Source organism: Salvelinus alpinus, chromosome 8 (assembly GCF_045679555.1).
Source record: "Salvelinus alpinus chromosome 8, SLU_Salpinus.1, whole genome shotgun sequence".
Classification (NCBI taxonomy): Eukaryota; Metazoa; Chordata; class Actinopteri; order Salmoniformes; family Salmonidae; genus Salvelinus; species Salvelinus alpinus.
Genome location: NC_092093.1, coordinates 63,963,473 through 63,978,595, shown reverse-complemented (window position 1 = coordinate 63,978,595; position 15,123 = coordinate 63,963,473). Strand labels below are relative to the sequence as shown.

Genomic DNA, 15,123 nt, shown 5'->3' with positions numbered 1-15,123 from the left:
GCTAATAGAGAGGTAGAGATAATAGGCCTGTAACAGAACGATAGATCCATACCTTTGGAGGTCTCGAGCCACTCCTGTTTGACACTGTAGCGAACCTGTGCCTTGGGCTGGCTCTCAGGGAGGTGACACTGGATCAAAGCCGTGTTCCCCTCATCCACCTCAATGTCCTGCTGGTTGTCCTGCTCAAAGTCTCGCAGCTCTGAGGTACACAGAGAGAGAGAGGAGGTCAGGACAGACATGAATACACGCAGATACATATAAACATGTACCCAAACACTCCCACCATGGAGCAGCTCTAGCTGTGTCAGAGCACCACAGCAAAACACAAGCTCTCCTATAGACGCATGTGCTTCCTCAACCCAACCAGCCCGTGTAGAATCTTTAGTCTGTAGTCCATCAATCTGGAACAGTATGACAACACAAGAACTATAGAATGGAAAGTTGTGAACTAGTTAAAATAGACATTCCAATTCAAGGCAATATTCCAAAACTAAAGGACAAGTCCTGCTGCCAAATTGGGCTTTACCATTCTAGACCGTTTGATTAATTCTCCTTCAATGAACAGAGCAGTGTGTCAGAGCAGAGGGCCGACTGTGGGACAGAGACTGAGGGCCTGACTGGTTAGTGGTTGGTTACTGTGGGACAGAGACTGAGGGCCTGACTGGTTAGTGGTTGGTTACTGTGGGACAGAGACTGAGGACCTGACTGGTTAGTGGTTGGTTACTGTGGGACAGAGACTGAGGACCTGACTGGTTAGTGGTTGGTTACTGTGGGACAGAGACTGAGGGCCTGACTGGTTAGTGGTTGGTTACTGTGGGGCAGAGACTGAGGACCTGACTGGTTAGTGGTTGGTTACTGTGGGACAGAGACTGAGGGTCTGACTGGTTAGTGGTTGGTTACTGTGGGACAGAGACTGAGGACCTGACTGGTTAGTGGTTGGTTACTGTGGGACAGAGACTGAGGACCTGACTGGTTAGTGGTTGGTTACTGTGGGACAGAGACTGAGGGCCTGACTGGTTAGTGGTTGGTTACTGTAGGACAGAGACTGAGGACCTGACTGGTTAGTGGTTGGTTACTGTGGGACAGAGACTGAGGGCCTGACTGGTTAGTGGTTGGTTACTGTGGGACAGAGACTGAGGACCTGACTGGTTAGTGGTTGGTTACTGTGGGACAGAGACTGAGGACCTGACTGGTTAGTGGTTGGTTACTGTGGGACAGAGACTGAGGGTCTGACCGGTTAGTGGTTGGTTACTGTGGGACAGAGACTGAGGGCCTGACTGGTTAGTGGTTGGTTACTGTGGGACAGAGACTGAGGACCTAACTGGTTAGTGGTTGGTTACTGTGGGACAGAGACTGAGGACCTGACTGGTTAGTGGTTGGTTACTGTGGGACAGAGACCGAGGGCCTGACTGGTTAGTGGTTGGTTACTGTAGGACAGAGACTGAGGGCCTGACTGGTTAGTGGTTGGTTACTGTGGGACAGAGACTGAGGACCTGACTGGTTAGTGGTTGGTTACTGTGGGACAGAGACTGAGGGCCTGACTGGTTAGTGGTTGGTTACTGTGGGACAGAGACTGAGGGCCTGACTGGTTAGTGGTTGGTTACTGTGGGACAGAGACTGAGGACCTGACTGGTTAGTGGTTGGTTACTGTGGGACAGAGACTGAGGGCCTGACTGGTTAGTGGTTGGTTACTGTGGGACAGAGACTGAGGACCTGACTGGTTAGTGGTTGGTTACTGTGGGACAGAGACTGAGGACCTGACTGGTTAGTGGTTGGTTATTGTGGGACAGAGACTGAGGGCCTGACTGGTTAGTGGTTGGTTACTGTGGGACAGAGACTGAGGACCTGACTGGTTAGTGGTTGGTTACTGTGGGACAGAGACTGAGGACCTGACTGGTTAGTGGTTGGTTACTGTGGGACAGAGACTGAGGGTCTGACTGGTTAATGGTTGGTTACTGTGGGACAGAGACTGAGGACCTGACTGGTTAGTGGTTGGTTACTGTGGGACAGAGACTGAGGACCTGACTGGTTAGTGGTTGGTTACTGTGGGACAGAGACTGAGGACCTAACTGGTTAGTGGTTGGTTACTGTGGGACAGAGACTGAGGGTCTGACTGGTTAGTGGTTGGTTACTGTGGGACAGAGACTGAGGGTCTGACTGGTTAGTGGTTGGTTACTGTGGGACAGAGACTGAGGACCTGACTGGTTAGTAGTTGGTTACTGTGGGACAGAGACTGAGGACCTGACTGATTAGTGGTTGGTTACTGTGGGACAGAGACTGAGGACCTGACTGGTTAGTGGTTGGTTACTGTGGGACAGAGACTGAGGGCCTGACTGGTTAGTGGTTGGTTACTGTGGGACAGAGACTGAGGACCTGACTGGTTAGTGGTTGGTTACTGTGGGACAGAGACTGAGGGCCTGACTGGTTAGTGGTTGGTTACTGTGGGACAGAGACTGAGGACCTGACTGGTTAGTGGTTGGTTACTGTGGGACAGAGACTGAGGACCTGACTGGTTAGTGGTTGGTTACTGTGGGACAGAGCCTGAGGACCTGACTGGTTAGTGGTTGGTTACTGTGGGACAGAGACTGAGGGCCTGACTGGTTAGTGGTTGGTTACTGTGGGACAGAGACTGAGGGCCTGACTGGTTAGTGGTTGGTTACTGTGGGACAGAGACTGAGGGTCTGACTGGTTAGTGGTTGGTTACTGTGGGACAGAGACTGAGGGTCTGACTGGTTAGTGGTTGGTTACTGTGGGACAGAGACTGAGGGTCTGACTGGTTAGTGGTTGGTTACTGTGGGACAGAGACTGAGGGCCTGACTGGTTAGTGGTTGGTTACTGTAGGACAGAGACTGAGGACCTGACTGGTTAGTGGTTGGTTACTGTGGGACAGAGACTGAGGGCCTGACTGGTTAGTGGTTGGTTACTGTGGGACAGAGACTGAGGGCCTGACTGGTTAGTGGTTGGTTACTGTGGGACAGAGACTGAGGGCCTGACTGGTTAGTGGTTGGTTACTGTGGGACAGAGACTGAGGGCCTGACTGGTTAGTGGTTGGTTACTGTGGGACAGAGACTGAGGACCTGACTGGTTAGTGGTTGGTTACTGTGGGACAGAGACTGAGGACCTGACTGGTTAGTGGTTGGTTACTGTGGGACAGAGACTGAGGGTCTGACCGGTTAGTGGTTGGTTACTGTGGGACAGAGACTGAGGACCTGACTGGTTAGTGGTTGGTTACTGTGGGACAGAGACTGAGGATCTGACTGGTTAGTGGTTGGTTACTGTGGGACAGAGACTGAGGACCTGACTGATTAGTGGTTGGTTACTGTGGGACAGAGACTGAGGACCTGACTGGTTAGTGGTTGGTTACTGTGGGACAGAGACTGAGGATCTGACTGGTTAGTGGTTGGTTACTGTGGGACAGAGACTGAGGACCTGACTGGTTAGTGGTTGGTTACTGTGGGACAGAGACTGAGGGCCTGACTGGTTAGTGGTTGGTTACTGTGGGACAGAGACTGAGGACCTGACTGGTTAGTGGTTGGTTACTGTGGGACAGAGACTGAGGACCTGACTGGTTAGTGGTTGGTTACTGTGGGACAGAGACTGAGGGCCTGACTGGTTAGTGGTTGGTTACTGTGGGACAGAGACTGAGGACCTGACTGGTTAGTGGTTGGTTACTGTGGGACAGAGACTGAGGACCTGACTGGTTAGTGGTTGGTTACTGTGGGACAGAGACTGAGGGCCTGACTGGTTAGTGGTTGGTTACTGTAGGACAGAGACTGAGGACCTGACTGGTTAGTGGTTGGTTACTGTGGGACAGAGACTGAGGACCTGACTGGTTAGTGGTTGGTTACTGTGGGACAGAGACTGAGGGCCTGACTGGTTAGTGGTTGGTTACTGTGGGACAGAGACTGAGGACCTGACTGGTTAGTGGTTGGTTACTGTGGGACAGAGACTGAGGGCCTGACTGGTTAGTGGTTGGTTACTGTGGGACAGAGACTGAGGACCTGACTGGTTAGTGGTTGGTTACTGTGGGACAGAGACTGAGGGTCTGACTGGTTAGTGGTTGGTTACTGTAGGACAGAGACTGAGGACCTGACTGGTTAGTGGTTGGTTACTGTAGGACAGAGACTGAGGACCTGACTGGTTAGTGGTTGGTTACTGTGGGACAGAGACTGAGGACCTGACTGGTTAGTGGTTGGTTACTGTGGGACAGAGACTGAGGGCCTGACTGGTTAGTGGTTGGTTACTGTGGGACAGAGACTGAGGGTCTGACTGGTTAGTGGTTGGTTACTGTGGGACAGAGACTGAGGACCTGACTGGTTAGTGGTTGGTTACTGTGGGACAGAGACTGAGGGTCTGACTGGTTAGTGGTTGGTTACTGTAGGACAGAGACTGAGGACCTGACTGGTTAGTGGTTGGTTACTGTAGGACAGAGACTGAGGACCTGACTGGTTAGTGGTTGGTTACTGTGGGACAGAGACTGAGGACCTGACTGGTTAGTGGTTGGTTACTGTGGGACAGAGACTGAGGGCCTGACTGGTTAGTGGTTGGTTACTGTGGGACAGAGACTGAGGACCTGACTGGTTAGTGGTTGGTTACTGTGGGACAGAGACTGAGGACCTGACTGGTTAGTGGTTGGTTACTGTGGGACAGAGACTGAGGACCTGACTGGTTAGTGGTTGGTTACTGTGGGACAGAGACTGAGGACCTGACTGGTTAGTGGTTGGTTACTGTGGGACAGAGACTGAGGGCCTGACTGGTTAGTGGTTGGTTACTGTGGGACAGAGACTGAGGACCTGACTGGTTAGTGGTTGGTTACTGTGGGACAGAGACTGAGGACCTGACTGGTTAGTGGTTGGTTACTGTGGGACAGAGACTGAGGACCTGACTGGTTAGTGGTTGGTTACTGTGGGACAGAGACTAAGGACCTGACTGGTTAGTGATTGGTTACTGTGGGAAACTGGAGAGGGATTACTGGAGGTCCATGGGCTCCCACTCTGTTCCGCACACAGTCTGCACAGAACAGACACTGGGCTGACCCCTGACCCCTCACCCCCCTCCGAGGGGGCTACATGGGCTAGGCCAGGGGTCAGAGGTGGCCTGCCTCTAGAGTTTCAAGGAAAGAACAACCAGCTTGGATTGGGAGGAAATAGCATTGCTAGACTTTAAAACACTGAGTGGGGGAGTAGAGTAAAGAACATTAAGGTTTGGGGGGGGGGGGCTAGAGGGGGTAGAGAGAGAGCGAGGGGGAGTAGAGAGCGAGAGAGAGACAAATAAGGTAGAGAAAGAACGTTTAAAAAGAAAGTGAGAGAGAAAAAGAGAGAACCCGAAAGACAGAGGGGGGGAAAGGGGGAACATTCAACAAAACAAATGATCAGAGCTGTAGTGTATGCTGGAGGCAGGGAGTCCAGCAGTGAAATGAAACACAAATACAACTCCCTAACCTAATTAAATGTCTACCAGTCTCTGTTGATTTATTATGTTTCACAAAGATGGCGGCACTCCATTATTTTCAGAGGTGCACGGCTGGTTGTTATTCTAGGACCGCTCGACTCTTTGGCAAAACAGACGTAACCAAGCCACTCATACACAGTGAACTGACTAGACAACCAGATACCGTTATATACATTTCTAAGTAGATGCTTTGAAGTGTATATTCACTTTAGATGCTGAACATACCACCTTTACCATGGGTGACAGACAGCGTGGGAGGTTTTTCATATCTGATCTGCTCCCCCTGCAGGCAGTGTGGGCTGTCTGGGGAAGTTTTAATGGGAGAGGGGAGCTACAGGGGTTGGCCTTGACAGGTGCCCCTCCCACCTCCATCCGACCTGCTACCAACCCCTATACCAAGAGATATGAGAAACACAAGACATGTCATGCTGGGTAGTGTGTGTGTGTGTGTGTCTGGACAAGGGGGTGGAGTCTCGAAGAGACACTGTGTGATGCTCCATTTGCTAAATCAATCAGGCCCTGTTTTTACAGCTAACCCCTCCCTCCCTCCCTACTCCCCCTCTTCCCCACACCTCTACCCTTGCATTCTTCCACTGAAAAGCCCCCTATGTGCCTCTCAGGTGTGTGACAGAAAGAAAAAATACAAAGAAAGAGAAACAACTATATAGGAATAACTGTCGAACAACTATATAGGAATAACTGTCGAACAACTATATAGGAATAACTGTAGAACAACTATATAGAAATAACTGTCAAACAACTATATAGGAATAACTGTAGAGCAACTATATAGGAATAACTGTAGAGTAACTATATAGGAATAACTGTAGAGCAACTATATAGGAATAACTGTCAAACAACTACATAGGAATAACTGTAGAGCAACTATATAGGAATAACTGTAGAGCAACTATATACAGTGGGGAGAACAAGTATTTGATACACTGCCGATTTTGCAGATTTTCCTACTTAAAAAGCATGTAGAGGTCTGTAATTTTTATCATAGGTACACTTCAACTGTGAGAGACGGAATCTAAAACAAAAATCCCGAAAATCACATTGTATGATTTTTAAGTAATTAATTAGCATTTTATTCCTCTGGTCTAAACAAAGATCCCAATGCCCCAGGGCAGTGATTGGGGACACTGCTCTGTGTAGGGTGCCGTCTTTCGGATGGGACGTTAAACGGGTGTCCTGACTCTCTGAGGTCATTAAAGATCCCATGGCACTTATCGTAAGAGTAGGGGTGTTAACCCCGGTGTCCTGGCTAAATTCCCAATCTGGCCCTCAACCATCACGGTCACCTAATAATCCCCAGTTTACAATTGGCTCATTCATCCCCCTCCTCTCCCCTGTAACTATTCCCCAGGTCGTTGCTGCAAATGAGAACGTGTTCTCAGTCAACTTACCTGGTAAAATAACGGTGTAAAAAAAAATAATTGTGTACTGCTGTCCCTGTGTGAGTGGGATGCTGTCCCTGTGTGAATGGGATGCTGTTCCTGTGTGAGTGGGATGCTGTCCCTGTGTGAGTGGGATGCTGTCCCTGTGTGAGCGGGATGCTGGTCTAGCAGGATGAATGGTATTTATAAAGTGGGACTGCTTGGCAATGCCAGTTGAAATACTTTAAGACTCCGCATACTTCATCTTTATGTGCAGAGGGGGGTAGTAGCGATACAGATGTTTTATTTCATTGGATTTAACCTGGATTTAACTGGGATTTTTAAAAGTAGGTCAAAACACCACAACACTACATAAAGAGACACCACCACAACACCACATAAAGAGACACCACCACAACACCACATAAAGAGACACCACCACAACACCACATAAAGAGACACCACCACAACACCACATAAAGAGACACCACCACAACACCACATAAAGAGACACCACCACAACACTACATAAAGAGACACCACCACAACACCACATAAAGAGACACCACCACATAAAGAGACACCACCACATAAAGAGACACCACCACAACACCACATAAAGAGACACCACCACAACACTACATAAAGAGACACCACCACAACACCACATAAAGAGACACCACCACAACACCACATAAAGAGACACCACCACATAAAGAGACACCACCACAACACTACATAAAGAGACACCACCACAACACCACATAAAGAGACACCACCACAACACCACATAAAGAGACACCACCACAACACCACATAAAGAGACACCACCACAACACCACATAAAGAGACACCACCACAACACCACATAAAGAGACACCACCACAACACTACATAAAGAGACACCACCACAACACTACATAAAGAGACACCACCACATAAAGAGACACCACAACACCACATAAAGAGACACCACCACAACACTACATAAACAGACACCACATAAAGAGACACCACCACAACACCACATAAAGAGACACCACCACAACACCACATAAAGAGACACCACCACAACACCACATAAAGAGACACCACCACAACACCACATAAAGAGACACCACCACATAAAGAGACACCACCACAACACCACATAAAGAGACACCACCACAACACTACATAAAGAGACACCACCACAACACCACAGAAAGAGACACCACCACATAAAGAGACACCACCACAACACTACATAAAGAGACACCACCACAACACCACATAAAGAGACACCACCACATAAAGAGACACCACAACACCACATAAAGAGACACCACAACACCACATAAAGAGACACCACCACAACACTACATAAAGAGACACCACCACAACACCACATAAAGAGACACCACCACAACACCACATAAAGAGACACCACCACAACACCACATACAGAGACACCACCACATAAAGAGACACCACCACAACACCACATAAAGAGACACCACCACAACACCACATAAAGAGACACCACCACAACACCACATAAAGAGACACCACCACAACACCACATAAAGAGACACCACCACATAAAGAGACACCACCACAACACTACATAAAGAGACACCACCACAACACCACATAAAGAGACACCACCACAACACCACATAAAGAGACACCACCACATAAAGAGACACCACCACAACACCACATAAAGAGACACCACCACAACACTACATAAAGAGACACCACCACAACACCACATAAAGAGACACCACCACATAAAGAGACACCACCACAACACTACATAAAGAGACACCACCACAACACCACATAAAGAGACACCACCACATAAAGAGACACCACAACACCACATAAAGAGACACCACAACACCACATAAAGAGACACCACCACAACACTACATAAAGAGACACCACCACAACACCACATAAAGAGACACCACCACAACACCACATAAAGAGACACCACCACAACACCACATACAGAGACACCACCACATAAAGAGACACCACCACAACACCACATAAAGAGACACCACCACAACACCACATAAAGAGACACCACCACAACACCACATAAAGAGACACCACCACAACACCACATAAAGAGACACCACCACATAAAGAGACACCACCACAACACTACATAAAGAGACACCACCACAACACCACATAAAGAGACACCACCACATAAAGAGACACCACAACACCACATAAAGAGACACCACAACACCACATAAAGAGACACCACCACAACACTACATAAAGAGACACCACCACAACACCACATAAAGAGACACCACCACAACACCACATAAAGAGACACCACCACAACACCACATAAAGAGACACCACCACAACACCACATAAAGAGACACCACCACAACACCACATAAAGAGACACCACCACAACACCACATAAAGAGACACCACCACAACACCACATAAAGAGACACCACCACAACACTACATAAAGAGAGCGCTAAGACAACAACACAGTGTGTTCTAGGGGCCTATCCGTCTGTCTGTTAGGAGGAGGTTGGTTCTAAGGAATTCAAACAGGGAGTTTTAAATAATATGAAAACAGCTTGGTTCCAGTGGGAGAGAGCTCAGAAAGACTCTTCAGAGTGAGATAGCAGGGGGCGCCTGGAAGGCCAGGAGGGCCAGAGCCCAAACACACACCAGACCAGGAGGAAAAGAGCTATGGACTGCAATGATGGAGCCATGAGACAATGTTTTCCTTCCTACACACACACACACACACACACACACACACACACACACACACACACACACACACACACACACACACACACACACACACACACACACACACACACACACACACACTTGAACAGTGCATACACAAAAAAGACAGCGTCTGTCTGTCTGGCTCCACAAGAACATACTCATATTATGACTCACACTATACACATTAATCAATGACATGTAATGCTGCATGGAGGAAGTTTGAGCATGAAGTTACACACGCACAGCCCCCCCCCCCCCCCCACACACACACACAGTCCCCCCCCCCCACACACACGAACAACACACATAGTTGCACATGCACACACAGAGACACACAGAAACACACAGAAACACACCGAAACACACCGAAACACACTGATATTCACTGATATACACTGATATACACTGATATACACTGCCTGATATCCAACACAGCCGTAATGACAAAGAGAACAAATAAAAGAATAGAGGGAACAAGAGAAAGTGAGAAGTGAGTGAGCGAATGAGAGGATGAAGAGAGACAGAATGAAAGAGAGAGAGAATGTAAGGAGGGTGAGTGAGGTGGAGAGGGGGAGACTGTGACATCATGTCTCATCTTGTGAGGGGATTCTGTCTCAACTGGCCTAAAAACACCTCCTGTTTCTCAACACAACTACACTACACTCGAAAAACACCTCCTGTTTCTCAACACAACTACACTACACTCTAAAAACACCTCCTGTTTCTCAACACAACTACACTCTAAAAACACCTCCTGTTTCTCAACACAACTACACTCTCTAAAACACCTCCTGTTTCTCAACACAACTACACTCTCTAAAACACCTCCTGTTTCTCAACACAACTACACTACACTCTAAAAACACCTCCTGTTTCTCAACACAACTACACTCTCTAAAACACCTCCTGTTTCTCAACACAACTACACTATACTCTAAAAACACCTCCTGTTTCTCAACACAACTACACTACACTCTAAAAACACCTCCTGTTTCTCAACACAACTACACTACACTCTAAAAACACCTCCTGTTTCTCAACACAACTACACTACACTCTAAAAACACCTCCTGTTTCTCAACACAACTACACTCTCTAAAACACCTCCTGTTTCTCAACACAACTACACTACACTCTAAAAACACCTCCTGTTTCTCAACACAACTACACTACACTCTAAAAACACCTCCTGTTTCTCAACACAACTACACTACACTCTAAAAACACCTCCTGTTTCTCAACACAACTACACTACTCTCTAAAAACACCTCCTGTTTCTCAACACAACTACACTCTCTAAAACACCTCCTGTTTCTCAACACAACTACACTACACTCTAAAAACACCTCCTGTTTCTCAACACAACTACACTACACTCTAAAAACACCTCCTGTTTCTCAACACAACTACACTACTCTCTAAAACACCTCCTGTTTCTCAACACAACTACACTACACTCTAAAAACACCTCCTGTTTCTCAACACAACTACACTCTAAAAACACCTCCTGTTTCTCAACACAACTACACTGCACTCTCTAAAACACATCCTGTTTCACAACACTCTCTAAAACACCTCCTGTTTCTCAACACAACTACACTACACTCTAAAACACCTCCTGTTTCTCAACACAACTACACTCTCTAAAACACCTCCTGTTTCTCAACACAGCTCACACACAACTACACACACTGTAAAAACACTACACACACCCTCTAAAGACACCACACACACACACTCTCTAACAACACACACACTCTCTCTAAAACACTACACACACTCTCTCTAAAACACTACACACACACTCTCTAAAACACTACACACACACTCTAAAAAGACTACACACACACTCTAAAAAGACTACACACACACTCTAAAAAGACTACACACTCTAAAAACACTACACACACACACTCCAAAAACACTACACACACAGTCACACACTTACAAAATACCAGAGACAACCTCACAAAACATCACACACACAGATACAAACACACACCATCACACACCATCACACAACCTCACACAACCTCACAAAACAAAGAAATTCCCATTCTGTTCCTCTCTGTCTCATCGTTTCTCTTTCTATATTCTTCGTAGTCTCTCAATCTCTCTCATACACACACCATTATTTCCCCCTCACAAAAAAGCACCCCTCTCCTTAAATTACGGAGCCATAACTCCCCCGTCAGAGGAATGTGGTGTGGTGGGGAGCACTGAGGTATAAAAGACCTAGAGACTGTGTCCAAGATGTCCAACCTTTGTTTTCAATGTAATCTACACACGTTCGCGTACAGCGATTCATGGACCGTCTATATTTTCGGGTTGCTCCCGGTTTACATGGCAGACATTGGATGAATATAACATGTTAATATATTCGATGATTCAATGGATGTTTTGTGCACAAAGGTGATGACTAAAGTGTCTTATTACGAATTTTAAAAAATCGGACTTCTCTATGTCTTTCTGGGCGTCAGTTAAACTGCAGTACCGAAGCATGACTTTAGGAACAGTCAAAACCGTGCTTCTAGACCAGAACCCTGGCCCCTTGTTGGGGGGGTTGTGGCCTGGGGAGCAGGGGAGGAGGTCCCATTCACAGCGACCCCATGGTCTCCTCCCCTCCCCTGGCCACCTGGCTTCAGGGTCACATTACACTGCTCCAGGCAGACCCCTCTCAGTCCCCTGACAGACACTACCACTTCTCTACCATTATAGTACCACTGACGTAAACTCACCCCATTCCGTACAAATGTGCGCAACCGCGACATTCAAACGAGGCTACAAAGAAAACTAATGGGACTGTAGCGACTGTGTTGACTTCAAAATCGGGGGTGTGAACTACGTTTCTATTCAAGCGTTGATCGACATGGTAACGGCTCTATAGTATTGGAGAAAAGTAGAGAAAACTGACCCTCCGTTACATCGTGACGTGTCATGCCGTAACGTACAGCACGCATAAAGCAACTATTTCTGTCTTACAATCTCTCTCCACCAGGTGTAGCACTTCTCTCATCGTTTAAAAACAAGAAATGGACAGTGACGGGGGTAAGGGGGGGATACCTAGTCATTTTTTCATCACCGCATGCGATCATCATTCTCAAAGCCGCTGTTTACTTCTAAGATCACTTTAGCACCGCCCTAAAAGCCAGATTCAAATTCGACACAAACCTTCATATAGGTATGTAATGACACATTATATAAACTCTTTATAGTGTTTTATTTACATTTTAGAGGCGATAAGGTGATAAGTTGGACAGATCGAGTGAAAAAAAGCAATTTTCCCACACAACATCTCTCCTCCTCACTATCACGCATTAGTTTCGCTTCCCCACCCGCCATTTTTAAAATGACCCGACGGTGCTCATTGCCTTCTTGAATCATGCAGAAACGGGCAGCGTGGGGGTCATGTAATTGATTCTGTTGTAAAGGGGAGAAATTGTGCTTTACACTGGTATTGACATTACAGTTGATCTGGAAGTATTACGTTTTTGGGGCGCTAAAATAAGGTCAATTGTACGGACAAAGACGATGTACAGAAGTGATTGAGTTTACGTTACACACTACTAGATGAACAAGCACTACACTACTACACTAAACTACACCACTACACACCACTAGATAACCAAGCACTACACTACTACACACCACTAGATAACCAAGCACTACACCACTACACACCACTAGATAACCAAGCACTACACTACTACACACCACTAGATGACCAAGCACTACACCACTACACACCACTAGATGACCAAGCACTACACCACTACACACCACTAGATGACCAAGCACTACACTACTACACTAAACTACACCACTACACACCACTAGATGACCAAGCACTACACTACTACACTACACCACTACACACCACTAGATGACCAAGCACTACACTACTACACACCACTAGATAACCAAGCACTACACCACTACACACCACTAGATGACCAAGCACTCCACTACTACACTAAACTACACCACTACACACCACTAGATGACCAAGCACTACACTACTACACTAAACTACACCACTACACACCACTAGATGACCAAGCACTACACTACTACACTACACCACTACACACCACTAGATAACCAAGCACTACACTACTACACACCACTAGATAACCAAGCACTACACTACTACACTAAACTACACCACTACACACCACTAGATGACCAAGCACTACACTACTACACTACACCACTACACACCACTAGATGACCAAGCACTACACTACTACACACCACTAGATAACCAAGCACTACACTACTACACTAAACTACACACCACTAGATGACCAAGCACTACACTGCACTACAACACTACACCACACTACACTACACCACTACACTACACTACACCACTACACCACTACACTACACCACTACACCACACTACACCACTACACTACACCACACTACACCACACTACACTACACCACACCACTACACTACACCACACCACTACACCACTACACTACACTACACAACTACACTACACTACACCACTACACTACACCACTACACTACACTGCACTACAACACTACACTACACCACTACACTACACCACACTACACCACTACACTACACCACTACACTACACTGCACTACAACACTACACTACACCACTACACTACACTACTACACTACACCACTACACTACACCACACTACACCACTACACTACACCACTACACTACACCACTACACCACTACACTACACCACTACACTGCACTACACCACTACACTACACTACACCACTACACTACACTACACCACTACACCACTACACTACACCACACTACTACACTACACTACACTGCACTACAACACTACACTACACCACTACACTACACTACACTACTACACTACACCACTACACCACACTACACCACACCACTACACCACACTACACCACTACACTACACCACTACACTACACTACACCACTACACTACACCACTACACTACACTGCACTACACCACTACACTACACTACACCACTACACTACACTACACCACTACACTACACCACACTACTACACTACACTACACTGCACTACAACACTACACTACACTACACCACTACACTACACTACACCACACTACACCACTACACTACTACACCACACTACACCACTACACTACACCACTACACTACACCACACTACACCACTACACTACTACACCACTACACTACACCACTACACTACACCACTACACTACACCACTACACTACTACACCACTACACTACACCACTACACTACACCACACTACACCACACCACTACACTACACTACTACACTACACTACACTACACCACTACACTACACCACTACACTACACCACTACACTACACTACACCACTACACTACACCACTACACTACACCACTACACTACACCACTACACTACACCACTACACTACACCACTACACCACTACACTACACCACTACACTACACCACTACACTACACCACTACACTACACTACACCACTACACTACACCACTACACTACAC

At 46.9% G+C, this 15,123-nt stretch overlaps 1 protein-coding gene across 1 annotated transcript in view; it reads right to left on the bottom strand.

Annotated features, from left to right (window-relative positions):
- boc (BOC cell adhesion associated, oncogene regulated) overlaps positions 1 to 15,123 on the bottom strand; it is a 58,456-nt gene that overhangs the window by 12,682 nt on the left and 30,651 nt on the right. The window contains exon 4 of the mRNA XM_071414585.1: positions 53 to 199. Coding sequence (XP_071270686.1) covers positions 53 to 199 — 147 coding nt within the window. The remainder of the gene's footprint in view (positions 1 to 52; positions 200 to 15,123) is intronic.